Source organism: Pelodiscus sinensis, chromosome 5, assembly GCF_049634645.1.
Source record: "Pelodiscus sinensis isolate JC-2024 chromosome 5, ASM4963464v1, whole genome shotgun sequence".
Classification (NCBI taxonomy): domain Eukaryota; kingdom Metazoa; phylum Chordata; order Testudines; family Trionychidae; genus Pelodiscus; species Pelodiscus sinensis.
This window is the reverse complement of record NC_134715.1, coordinates 115,197,715-115,211,066: the sequence shown is the minus strand read 5'-3', so window position 1 is coordinate 115,211,066 and position 13,352 is coordinate 115,197,715. Positions and strand designations below refer to the sequence as shown.

General features: G+C 42.9%; 1 protein-coding gene across 2 annotated transcripts; it reads left to right on the top strand.

The window, feature by feature from the left end:
* Positions 1-2,253: 2,253 nt before the first annotated feature.
* LOC102447355 (homeobox protein HMX1) lies at positions 2,254-11,132 on the top strand. 2 transcript variants are annotated; one of them, XM_025187334.2, is made up of 3 exons: positions 2,254-2,759; positions 3,535-4,090; positions 5,769-11,132. In XM_025187334.2, the coding sequence occupies exons 2-3, from the start codon at positions 3,790-3,792 to the stop codon at positions 6,356-6,358; spliced, it is 891 nt and encodes a 296-aa protein (XP_025043119.2). In that variant the 5' UTR covers positions 2,254-2,759; positions 3,535-3,789; the 3' UTR covers positions 6,359-11,132. The 2 variants fall into 2 exon arrangements, with proteins under 2 accessions (XP_025043119.2, XP_014431601.2); XM_014576115.3 differs by lacking the exon at positions 2,254-2,759 and having other exon boundaries at positions 3,301-4,090.
* The last annotated feature ends 2,220 nt before the right edge of the window (positions 11,133-13,352 follow it).

Genomic DNA, 13,352 nt, shown 5'->3' with positions numbered 1-13,352 from the left:
CGTTTCTAGAGGCTAAACCTCCAGCAGCTGGGAACTTTTAACATGGGCAATGCCTGGGTCTCGCACTGAGGAGCCGCGAGGTCAGTTACTGTGTGGGACAGATTGCGCTGCATTTCCACTTCCATTCCGCTTGGGCAGACGAAGCAGGCTGCTCATTCACGTGCTGGGCGCAGAATGGGGGGCAAATCACCAGTTTAAACTAGGAAGTCTATAAATCACAATGGTTCTTCCCCGAGTTAAGCAAAGAGAAGATCCTCAGGAAACGGCGACAAGGTTAACACTCGTGAACTGAAAAGTGCCTTGCCTTAGTTTACAAGGGACATGTCCAGTAAAAACGTTGAATAAAGTCGAGGCAATCGGCTGATCCTAGCAGGGGAAGCACCTAAAGCGTTAGGAAAGCGGAATATAGAAAATAAATTACTCTAGAATCTGTTCGACTGGTAAAACACTTAAAGTACTTTCGACCTTTTATCTTGTCAGACATCATCTCTCCATGTATTTCCTATGTATTTCTAAACTTTTCTTGTTATGCATCTTCTCAAAGAGGTTTGTCGTGGAACCAGCAAAATGTGAGAGCTGGTGTGCTAGCTAAATTTGAGAAAACAGAAGGTAAAAGTCCGTATTCACTCAGCATACCACGAGGTTCATTCGTCGTTAAGATAAATGTGAAATTAGGAACCAACTCTTCGGGCAGAAAGTCCAACAAGTGAACAACAAATGCATGATTCCTGTTCAGATCATGCATCCTGCGCTTAATATATGTGATTAGGTAAGAAAAGAATTTTTGCATGCCAGGCAATTTTGATGTCTAACCCATCTGAAGAATACCAGAAGCTTTCAAAGAGGCATTGGACAAGTTCAAACGCCATCTGACATAAGATTAGAAAATCAGTGTGAGAAGTAACGAATACAAGTAATTTCGTGAAGAGATTTGTTTTCTTCCTAAGTGCTGTTATATAAATGATTATCTAATAGAGGAAGAATGTAAACCAGTGTCTCAATTCCATAGTTTATTCTAGAAACACACATTCATCTAGCATATTACATTATCAATATGTTATATATGTAGAATTTACTGAATATAATGTACTATGTGTGTGTGTATCGAAATGTATTCCCAGCACATCTACTCTTTCTCTCTATCTAGATACAATCTATGCCATATATAATTCTGTAGTGTGTGTTTAGTTATTGGTAGTTTATGTACATGTACAGTATAATATGCATATATGCAACATTTGCACAAATTATAGGTGCATGTGTTCATAAATATAATATGCACAAAGATTTATATACGCATAAATAGATATAGATAAATGCCCACACTTTTAGGAACTATATGTGGGAAAATGAAATATCCAGTAAACTAAACACATGTAGATATCCCACAACAGATGCATAATGGTGATTCACTACGCATAAGAGTTGTAAAACGGATGGCGAATGTAATTGACATAATTTACCAGTATTCCCCTCAGCTCTGCTCCACATAAGCTTTGAAGCAAACAGAGTTTCCATTTAAGAACTGTATATTTTAATTGTGTCGGGATTTTATGGAAACAGCTGAAAATAACAGTCAGAAACATGAACCACTTTCCTCTCAGTATGTCTTCTCCAGACCGAAAAAGTCCTATATATAAAAGCTAACGCAATAGGCCAAATCCTCCGTTTTACTCGGGCGAAAATCCCACAGTAAAGACAATGGAACAAGGAGGAACAAGTCTTGAAACCGCATATGGTCCCAAATTACATCAGAAACAGCGATCTCGCGCTGGCTCTCCCCTTCCGGAAATATGTAAATATCTCAAAACTCCTTCCATGTATTAAATAATGTGCCAAGTCGTGAAACTGAATAGATGTGTTCAAGGTACTTGGGGCCTGAGGAGAGGAGGCGGGGCTTTCAAAATAATTGCCTGCCTGTCCAGTTTGCTGAAAACCTAGTGTAAAAGGACTCGTCAAACAGGGAGAGAACGAGTCTTGGTAAGTAAAGGAGCGAGAACTTTAGACTCGAGCGTTGTTCTTTTGCAACAGCACTTCCAACTTTTTCGAACGGCAGCAGGTTACCACGAGACATCTGGCCCGCTGGTCAATAGCAGCAGCTTGCATTAAACTGCCTCCTACCTAACAGGGCTGGGCTAGCGGGTTAGCCACGTGTCCGAGGGTTTCTCTGAAACCTTGTCCCACCTAGTCCGAGGGAGAGTAGTGGGGAGCAACTAACACCTACCTGCCATCAGCAGCGAGGCCCCTTTCCTGAGAGCAGAGTGGCGGAGCTGTGTCTTTCTCGAATACCCGGCTCTGTGTATGGGAAAGTGGCAGCTGGAAGCCACGCCCGCTAAGTGCAGTTTGCACAGAGCGGGACAGCAAGCGTGTGGTGCTCGGGGACAGGAGCGGTGGGTTTCCTGACACCGCCCCGCATCTCCCGGTTGAAAAGATAGATACGCTTAAGCTCTCAGCCACGCTGGCGCTGCTGGAAACCCATCTGGCCACGATCCCCAGGCGCTGGAAGTTCCCACACGCGCGCTGTGGCCAGGCAGCGGCAGCAGCCCGTGCCTGGAGCCAGAGCAAAGAGGGACCATCGATGGAAGCGAGCAGGGCTAGGAAGCTCGGTGCTCCGGGCTCCGTTTGTGCATTTTGAAGTCGAGTCAAGGCTACAAGGGATGAAAGCAGCCAGAGCATACATAGAAAGAAGCGAGGTGGGAGAGAGGCACTGGGACATGCAGTCCGCATCCAGCCCCAGGAGTGTCCGGCCTTGCCTCCAGGTATGAGTCATTCTGTCAGAACGCCTCACCACCCCACACCCCAGAGCCAGGGGGGTTGCAGTGGGACCTGTCCGGGGCAGAAACAGACACTTCTTGTTTCATTGATAAGCTGGGGCAGCCAGAGAGAAATCATTCTTCTCCCCCCCCCCCCCCGCCCATTCCGAGTAACCAGAGCTCTGAGCCAATCACAACAACAATCCTACATTCAACTCTGCAGGAGGAGAGGAGGGAAGCTGCTCAGAAATACCCCTGCTCAGGTACAGACTGATTCCGGAGGGTGACAAAGTGTGGAAGGGGGAGAAGGAAATTACAGGGGGATGTTTCAAGAAGGGGGAGGGTCCTTGTCAATTTGCTCCCATTTATATTCCTATCCACCAATTATTCATTATTATGATTATGAGTGTTACAATACATGGGCGGGACGTGGTTGGCTGGGCTGCCCAGTCTAGCCAATGGGAGGCTCGGGATGCTGGCTTGGCCAGCCTCTTACCCATGCGTTGGAGCCTGGCATTCCCGCTCGCCGCGTTTTGATTTGCTCCCTAATTGACCTAAATAAAAAGCTTGTGAGTGACAAGGCTTCTCCGAGCCCCCAAGGCAGCGCGCACGCACACGCAGCCCGGACCCAGCACCACTGAAGTCCTAGTAAGTCACTGCCCTGCCTGGCCCGGACTAATTCCATTTGCAGTGCTGCGCTTCCAATCGGAGAATTACCCCTCGCTTGTACCTCGTGTAACTTGCCTGGCATTTTTATTTCATTATTATCGTTTTCGCGCAGAATCTGGCGCCTCCGAGGGGATCCCCCCACCTCTCCGCTCCTAGCTTGCAGGAAATGATGGCACACCGCGCTCTGAAATGAGTACCCCGGAAAAACACCCCTTTCTACCAGGAGAGCATCCATCGGGTCACGCAGAGAAAGGAGGTGACTGCTCGCACGGCGCGAGAGATCCCTTTTGGCTTGGAAACTGACCAGCGATCTAGCCAGCCAACCTTCCCAGCCCCCACTGGCCCGCCCCTGGCAGCTGGACCCAGGATGCCGGACGAAGCGCCCGAAAACACCCATTCTGCCTCTGCCAGGGTCTCGTCTTTTTTTATCGAGAATTTGCTGGGGACGGAGGGGAAAGAGAGCAGAGAGGAGCGGACGCAGAGAAGCACTGAGGATGGCCACAAAGAGACGCGGCCGCACGGCGGAATAGCCGGCAGCCATTGCGCGCAGGTCTGCTGCCAAGTCTCTCCGTTTGGGTTCAGCTCACAGAGCTATCCGCTCAGGGATAGTACAATGGAGTGGTACCGAAGAGCGCAGGCTAGTTTTATAGGATGCGCCAGTCCAGACAGTAAGTTTCCTCGCGGTTCTGTACTTGTTGTTGCGTGGGCAGGCAACTGGGTTCCAATATTCGCCAGAATAAAAATAACAGCTCAGTGGCCATCTCGAGGCGTACCTGTCTGCCTACAGAAAGAGGGGGATCCGCTTTTAGGGCAGGCTGCACGAGACATGTACGGGTCAGACCTAGAGAAGAGGCTCAGAGGGGCTTAGTTCTAACAATGTCATGTGAATTTGCCATTAGAATAGTTGCACAGTCACCCTAAGAACTGGATTTCCAATGGGAGTCTCCAATCTTCCCTCGGGAGCCAAAAGGGAGAATGAAATGAATGGCAAAATAGCCCTCGGAAGTAAGAGATGCAATTCCTCTCTCTTAAAAATCCCTTATCTCGCACTGGTACTTAATGCCCGGCACGTTGTTTCTAATCAGCTCAGCCCAGAGACATTGTCAGGAAAGTTACAATTCAAACATATGTCAAAAATATCCTCCCTTCGGCCCCGACACACACACGCGCGCGAGCGCGCACACACACACAAGTCGAGTGAGAGTATTGTAGACTGATTTCTAAAAAGTCCATATTTTAAAATACAGGTTACTCTGGAGCAGAAATAATGTAGTTATTATTCTGTAAAGGGAATCCCTAAGGCCTGCAACGTGGTAATTTTTTTGTGTGTGCAAAAAATCACACGAGCAGAGATTTAAATCCTAGCGCAGAAATTAGCATCAGAGAAAAGTTTGTAGGTTGGTGTCAGCAGTTCTGCTGGAAAAGAACTGTTACTAATCCATGCCTCTGAACTACAGAAGGGAAGGTTGCATGCTGATGTTTCCATGACTGTGACTTAAGTGAGTGATGTGCTTGTACAGCCTAAGAGCTCCCTAAAAGGTGTGTTTCTCCATACATGGGCTTTTGTTTCAAAATGACACCTGAGAGTAGACAGCCTAAAACCTTTTCTATAAGCAGATCCTTTAAAAAAAAACTGCAGCTATTGGATAGTCCCCTTGAACCATTTTAGAAGGCAGCTTTACGAGTTCCGTTATTTCATTTTGTCCAATGCATTCAGTTTTGCACAGTAAGAAATAACAAATTAAGCTTCAAATGGGGGACATATTTTTTTCTACTTTCACTCATCTTAAGCCCCTTTCTGTTCTAAGGTAGAAGCCTGTTGCTGTATGTAGTCAGTGATACAACCTGGAAATAACTGTTATTTCTTTTATTGTGGATTACTGATCGCATTATTTTAACCCACTGATTTTTAGTGGTGGAGTTGAGTGCTTATTGGCCTGGGCAATCCTTCTTTCTGAAGGGAAAAAACTTACCCGTGTCATGGGCTGCAAAGGATGATTCCTTGTAATGTTCCTTTGGAGAAACGGGCTGGTATTGAAACGGGAAGTAAAGATAGCACAAGAACTCAGAGAGCTGTACTGTGACAGCACATTCACACCGCAGTCGTGTTGGCTTTATTTACTGCATTGTGTCCCATCCCTCAGTGGCGATTAGAGTTCATTTGTACGTACAATTGTGTGTGTGTGTGGGGGGGGGGCTTTTAAATATAGTCACATCATCAATTCCACTGTATTCATTAAATAATTAATACACGAATGAGGAGTCTGGAAAGCAAGTGTGTGTGTGTGTGTGTGTGTGTGTGTCTCTACGGAAGAAACAACCCGTGTTCCTCTCTCTCTCCATCAGCCAGTGACCGCGACTCTCCCGAGATCTCGGAGGAGGCATCCGCGGGCAGGTCCGGGGGCTGCAGGAAAGAGGCAGACGATCTGGGCTCGGCCGAGAGGAGAGAGGCGTTCGCTTGCGGCAGCACCAGCCGGGAGGAGGAGGACAAAGGCGAGGAGCCGGACTCCGCCGAGCAGAGGGCCGCGGGCCGCAAGAAGAAAACCCGCACGGTCTTCAGCCGGAGCCAGGTCTTCCAGCTGGAGTCCACCTTCGACATGAAGCGCTACTTGAGCAGCTCCGAGAGGGCCGGCCTAGCGGCCTCCTTACACCTCACCGAGACGCAGGTGAAGATCTGGTTCCAGAACCGCCGGAATAAGTGGAAAAGACAACTGGCTGCAGATTTGGAGGCGGCCAACCTCTCCCACTCTGCTCAAAGGATAGTAAGGGTGCCCATTTTGTACCACGAAAACTCGCCTGCAAGTGCTTTAGGCTTCACCCTGCCTCACGTCTCTCCTCCCCTGGTGGGGTTTTCTAACGCTGTCAGCTACCCCTTGGCCACCTTCCCCGCCGCTTCGGTCCCCTTTCTAAGATCGCAAATGACAGGACTCGTCTGAGAATCCATCTTTGCAAGGACCTTTCCCCTTCTCTCCCATCTTCCCCCCGCCTCCCATCAGCCCTGTTCTCCTCCCCTCCCTCCAGATTTCTTATGTTGGCTTATACCTTTCTTGATTTTATGCTTTTGGATTTTAAAACGTGCAATAAACATACTTTGGGGGGAACTGTAAAAAACAAAACAAGAGGAGGAAAACCATCAACTCACTGCCTGTCACCAGGATGGCCATGCCTGTCACGTGCCCAAAGAAAATACTGTCGCGTGGAAGAGTCTTTCCACACCCCTTTACTTACAAATTATCCTTTTAACCCCCTTAGATTTCGACTATGGAAACAACACTCTTATGAATCGATTTGTTAAACAGACTTCCGTTGTCCTTAATCTAAATGCTCGTCGGAGCGAATCTAACATGTAGTCTTTGCTGAGCATGAGAAGAATGTAAAGAACGCTACAAACTCTGTGCTGACAGTGACATAATGTAATATTTGGGGGGATCCCCTCCTTTTGGGGTAAATCCTACAGTCCCTTCCTGGGATGGGAGACGAGAGAACGTTAAGAACAGGCTTCACAACTTATCCCCGAATCTTCCTTAGTCTTTCGACATTTCATAAAACTACCAGGTTAAAGAGACAGGTGGTGGGATGGGAGAACTTTGGTCACAGTAGGTTGTAAGGACATAGGCCGTCAGTTAGGCACACCTATACTAGCAGGTCTACGAGGCTGAATTTGGACTTCTTTGGTCACTAGGCTGTATTGTTTCATTCTTTAAAGCACATTTTTTTTATTTTAATCTGGCTATCCCAAATAATGCAGGACACATTTACCGGACGCCCTTTCCCTAGCCCCCCAAATTTCTCCACAATCGTGATACTTCCTGTTTAATAAGTAAAGATCATTTTATTTCCCGTATTTTAATTATTTCAATGGTTAAAAATGTCGGAAGCATGTGATAAAATACCTGCTATTTCTAAAAATGAATGGATTTTAATTTTAAACAATTATATAGAAAAAAAAATCTACACTTCATTCTGACCAGAAGTAGTTTCTCCCCAGCTCTTCAGAGCTACCGGTTAATAACCATGGAAAAAATACCCGTTTAACATCTGATGATGACCAAAAGTGTCTAATTACCACTTGTTTTGGTCTGCTGACTAACCTAAAGAAAACACAGCGCGGCTTTACTCTTTCATATGGCAAGCTGAGAATTCTCGCTAGTTTTATGTAATTGATGAATGATTGGCACTGGCAATTAAAATAAATCAGACGGCTACAGCCTGGGAAATTGTAGCTTTAGTTACACAAGCTAATCTGTAATGTGATGTTATATCAAGTATTATGCATGCCTAAACTACTTCCCCCCTTGAAGAGTTGTTTTATTTTTCTCTATCTCTATTCACTACTAAAATTAGTACTGGGTCCATTATTATAACTCAGGGCTGGGGTTCTGGGATTCCTGATGTTCTGAATTTATGAGAGGATGGAAAGGAAAGGCTTTGTAAAATTCAGATTTGGGGAAAGGTCAAGCTTTCATCCTGTATATTATGGTATAATCAAATGTAATTTAATCTACCAGCTCGGAGCACTATATGGCTGTTTAGAGGGGCACAGATTCTGGTGTGTTTGGAGCATACATGTGTGGCCTTTTCATCTGTAAAGAAAGCGAGTGTTCACTCTTATTTATGATCTTAAATTATATGTTCGACAAGCTAGCCTTATTTCTTGTTATGAAATCAAATAGAAGTTACAATGGAGAGAAATCTGTGATACAAAACCAAGAATAATGCCTTGTTCTGGCTATAACTTTTCGATATTTTGCTCTCTCTAGCCAAAAATATAACCCTCGAAGCCTTTTTCCCCAAATGAATTGAGAACACTAGCAGCATCAAGATTAATTCACACACCGGAGACGATCCGGTTTATGAGACAAGGCTAACTTTTCATATTATTTTCCATAAGGATTTAGCTCAATATTTATGGAAGTCTTTATATTAGTACTTGTGAACGCCCTTTACTAGCTCGAAGCGATCCTCACCAGTTTTTATTTGCATGGCAGTACGGAAATCCCTCAACAATTCTAAAATATTGTTCTCGATTATAGAGGAGTGTAACGGGGGATTTGAGGAGAGGAGGTTTTGGAATGCAGACGATAATAATAATAAACAACCCCCAAAACTCAACTGTGAGGAACTCAAATCGGAATTGACAATGGCTCTTTGGTGTGGAAAAGACATTTTAGTTCGCGGGAGAGGATATTTATTGCCTATGCAACATCTATTATTATTTCGCAGCGTTTGCTTTGATTACATTCGAGACACAGGTTTAGGTGGAAGAAGACAGATTATTTCTCTGGCCATGTTCAACTTCACAAATCGCTCAGTGTTTCCGACTGGAGTAAATTATGATTCACAATAATCATATCAAAGTAGATTGTAAGCCATCGTGCTACTTAACCACCTGCCACTGTCCACATGCCTTTTGTTTTGAGTAATTTATGAGATGATTACTATACTTCTGGTTCGACTCAATATTCTGTTCTTGAGGCAGGCCTAAAAGGATCGATAGGATTTTTTTTAAATGTGGTTTTGACATTAGTTTGTTTTTTAAAAGACGTGCTGTTATATCAATAAACAGATTTTTTCATACACTGTATTTGCAGCTATGATCGTAGTAAAATATTAAAAGGTACAAGACGTGAATTCATGTCAGGAAAAAGTTCTTCCTTATGCTTTATTTTACATGTCAGTGCTTTGCATTACATTATTAAGAGTTCTTATTTGCAAGAAATAACACGCGCACCCCTCTAGTTTATTTACAGTGGGAGATGTGTTACTGTGCAAGCTGACAAGAATCTACAGGGTTCAGAGAGAGGCCTACAATAAAACATTTGCAAACATTGGGGGGATATTATTATTCTTCATTTCCTTCGTTTTAAATGCAAATCGATGTTGCAAAACTTTTACCCCAGGAAAACGCCATGGATGTTCATAGTCTATATTTAAGTAAACATTAAGCGGTAAGGCTAACACGTTGTAGTTCTTCTGCACATAGACGGATACCCTAATGACTTTGTTGACATATATTTATTTTATATCATGACATATAGTGATATACGTTGCTACTTGTAGCTCAAAGCAACCTCAGAACAGCCTTAAAATAAATCTTGTTGTACTACAGCTGCAACATTCTTATGCAATACTCCCTGGCTGCTGGCATGTATTTCATGAATAATGCTACAACCGCTTGGCTAGATGGCACTCAAGAGGCAAAGCTGAACGCGGATAAAACTTTTGGATGTGAATCTGTACAAAAAGTAGCAAAACGCTTCTGAGCTTCCCTTCGTAAACTAAATCCTTGATATAACTGCAATCGAGATGATCATTAATTACACTTGAGCTGAAACTGATCAATAGCCTGAAAAGCATCTTGTTAAGCGATTAGTCCTGCAGATGCGATTGCTCAGTCTTAAAATCTCTTACAGCTTTTTAATATGCCTGGGTATAAAACATTCATGCTAATCGATACTTGATAAATCTCATGTGTGCGTTGGCTCTGCTGTCGAACAATATATTTCGATTGATTTTTTTCTTTTATAATGCATTATCTTTGAATAGATTGTCTCTTTTCCCTCTGTAAACATGCAGGCCATTGGGGCTAGACAGCCTCCAGCTCGACATCGATTCGAGAAAGGCATTTCAAAACTACCTGGAATATGAAACGCGAGCCACTTGAAATTAGATACGGAAACATTTCTCTGGCCTTCCGATTCAAAATCATTTTAACACTGTGTTCAGGGTGGACATATACATACTTTTCTTCCCTCCAGATTACAGTTCTGGGCTCCTCCTTCCTCTCCCTGGCCTTCATTGAGAATGCATTTTAATTTCTGTGTGAAGAAAATCTTCTGCGATTATGATACTCCTCCAGTGGATCTGCAGTGTTAAGGGTTTTTTTCCTTGCCAAATTGGTTGGAATGGGGAAGAGGGAGAGATGAGGTCTCCTACCAAAAGCTAATTGATTTATTAGGGAACCCCCTTGGTAGAGTTAAACTCATTCGTCTTCTGTATAAAAAGGATCTCAAGAAGGAGAATTAGTCGATGGGTTAGAACTCCCAGCACACAAGGAAAAAATGTTTAGAATGGGGGCTGAGATTTTTTTTAACAAGAAGGAACCGATTCTCCATTTCTTTAGTCTCCCAAATGCCTACTAACTCGAACAATACGATTAAACTTAGCACCTCTCTAATAGTTTTGAAAACATCCCATTTATGTATTTAGTAACAATTGCGCTTTGGTCGTTGCATTCCCATATTTAGGGGTCCACGAAGAATTCTAAACTTTTCTCCTTTGTTTTAGTCCTTTTTCCTTTCCCTCTCTCCATGAAAGGGGACGTCATGGTTGTCTTCGCTTTCCCCAGAATATGTGTGATGTAGCGCGTTTGCTAGAAAAGGAAAATGTTGGCATTGGGGAGAAAGAATAGACGATGCTGTGTCAGATGGAGAAAAGAGTCTGTTTGTAATCTCTACAGTATTGTTCTTGTTGTATAAAGATTTGTGGATTTTGGAAGCAAGACGAAGAAGAGAATCAGGCAAATATCCACTTGTTGTAGCCAAAATTCTAATATACGATTCGAGAGAGCTCTTTTTATCTACTAAAGTCACGCCGATCACACTCATAAATGTTTCAAACAAAAACCCTTGTAATTTACTTTGAAGTTTTCGACCCAATCTCACTACATGGCTGCATTTTGGGAATCTCATTTGAAGATATGAACAGAATTGCATGTTTCTGGAATATGCATTAGTTTTTATTGACTTCTCATATTCGAATATCAGTGAACGTTTCCTTTCTTGGCCTAATAATTAATCCCAAGGAGAAAAAAATGAAGACAGTTACTTCAGAAAGGTTATCTAGTTTCTAATGAAATTTGATTATGGCTAGTTCTTAGATTTTGTATAGGAGATTGTGGCTGTGCCACGCAAATAATTAAATATAATCCACGTGGAAGTAATTTTTGTAACGTGTTCGCAAGAAACTCCAGGTTTTGGATGAAGTTATTAGCTACTGAAAATAATTATAAAATAGGAATTTGAGAAAATGTATTTTATTGTGAAGAAAGTACTCCCGTTCCCCTCTTCAGATTTAATCCATTGAAGACATAGTCGGAGGTACAGACCTAAAAGAGATACTTTTGACAATACAAAATAAAACATAGCCTTAGCAACAAACAAACAAAACCGCCCAACAACGCTCAATATATAAGTAGTTGCTTTTAATCGAAAAGATTGTACATACCCTGGGGAGGAACAGTAATCTCCCGGGTAATAGATATTGAATTGCCGAGATGAATAGATTCATTTTTTGATTGAAAACAATAATGATTTAATTGGGAGTAATTCATCCCCGTTTGAACAGGCGAAGCTGTATGAGTAAAAAGCTTCAGGGCTGACTCAGCAACAGAAATTACAACTTCTGAAAACTGATCCTTCAAGTTATTTTTGTGCCCTGCTTACTGCAAATGTGAGTTTAATCTAAATAACCGCGGTATAAGTTTTAACCAACAATTCTACACAGGAAAAATGCTGCGTGCTAGATTTTCACATTATTTGTCCGGAATGGAGCTTTTTTGATTATGGCAAGAGAAACCACAGCTCCACCTGATCCCCCAAGCCCTAGACACGAATGTATGAGAAAATGTGTCCAAAAAAACGTCAAGTGACCTTTCGAAACTCAGCTTTAGAAAGTTAACTTTATCCCATCGGCTTTTTGCTCTCTCGCAAATCTCTCTCACACACGCATATAAATTGCATACGAACTACCTATGACTTGTAGAACATGGAGCTAGAATAGTCTGTCTTTTCATAACGACTTATTTGGGCAGCCATTTCCTTCAGTCTTTACTCAGTCAAAACTTGAAGTGAAAGTGAGATTCTGGTTTAAGGGCCGCAGGAGTTGTGCCTTGGTATGGATTTAGGGTCTGGATTCAAAAAAGGAGTCTACCCCTTAAATTCTGAGGACGTATATTTTTCACTTGACTGACTCCATGGGCAGCCAGGGTGGTCAGACACTATGTTCATCTTGTCAATGGGATAAAATAATTTCAATACAGCAGCTAGTTTGGGATGTGCGGGAGAAGGAGGAATGTAAACATTCGCTGAAACGGTGCTTTCATATCATTACCTAGCTCTTGTTCCCCATTGATAGCTCACAGCGGTAGCAGAATCTTCACTGATAATTCAGGGCATGATCATCCTCTCATTAAAATCAATAATGAAGTGACCATTGATTTAAAAGAGAGCAGGATCCGGGTCCTCATTATAAGATGTGTATAAGGTCTAAACTCCTGCTGTTTAGATACAATATTTGTAAAATAAAACAAAAATACACCAGCTCTGTTTGTCTTCCATTTTAGCTTGAAGTCTATGAACGGCCTGTAGGCCATAATATCATTATAGTTATGCTTCCTTTGCTTACCTGCACGAAGTTTTAACTATGCCATGAGTGAAAAATAGGTGAAACTAGCTAACATTTGTTTACACTTCCTGAAATTCACCCTAATTTTTTTCTTTCTGGTCTCTCAAATTGTTTTCTTTCTTTAAAAAGATATTGAAATAATACTCAGAAGCTCAATTTCCCCCCTGGAGTAAGCTTGACATGTTTTCTAGGGCAAGCAGATCTAGCTGACTATAATGTCATTAGAAAATTATTCTTCGGCAGAGAATGTGACTGATAATGAACAGAAGGACAAAAACCAAGTTAAATGTTAAGCAAAGTGCGCAGAGTTCTCGTCGGGGGGCGGGGGAGAGAGCTGTTTTCTTCACTCATACTGAAATTCACTGATTATCTCTCCCTTTCTTCTTAACATTTCTTGCCACTAATAAATGCATTATCTTCTTTCTACTTTCCCCACCCCACCACCATCCATGTCTCATTTGAAGATGCTCTTTTCCTGAGTGGCTCAGCTTCCGCTCTTCCTATTAGAGCCATCAAACTACACAG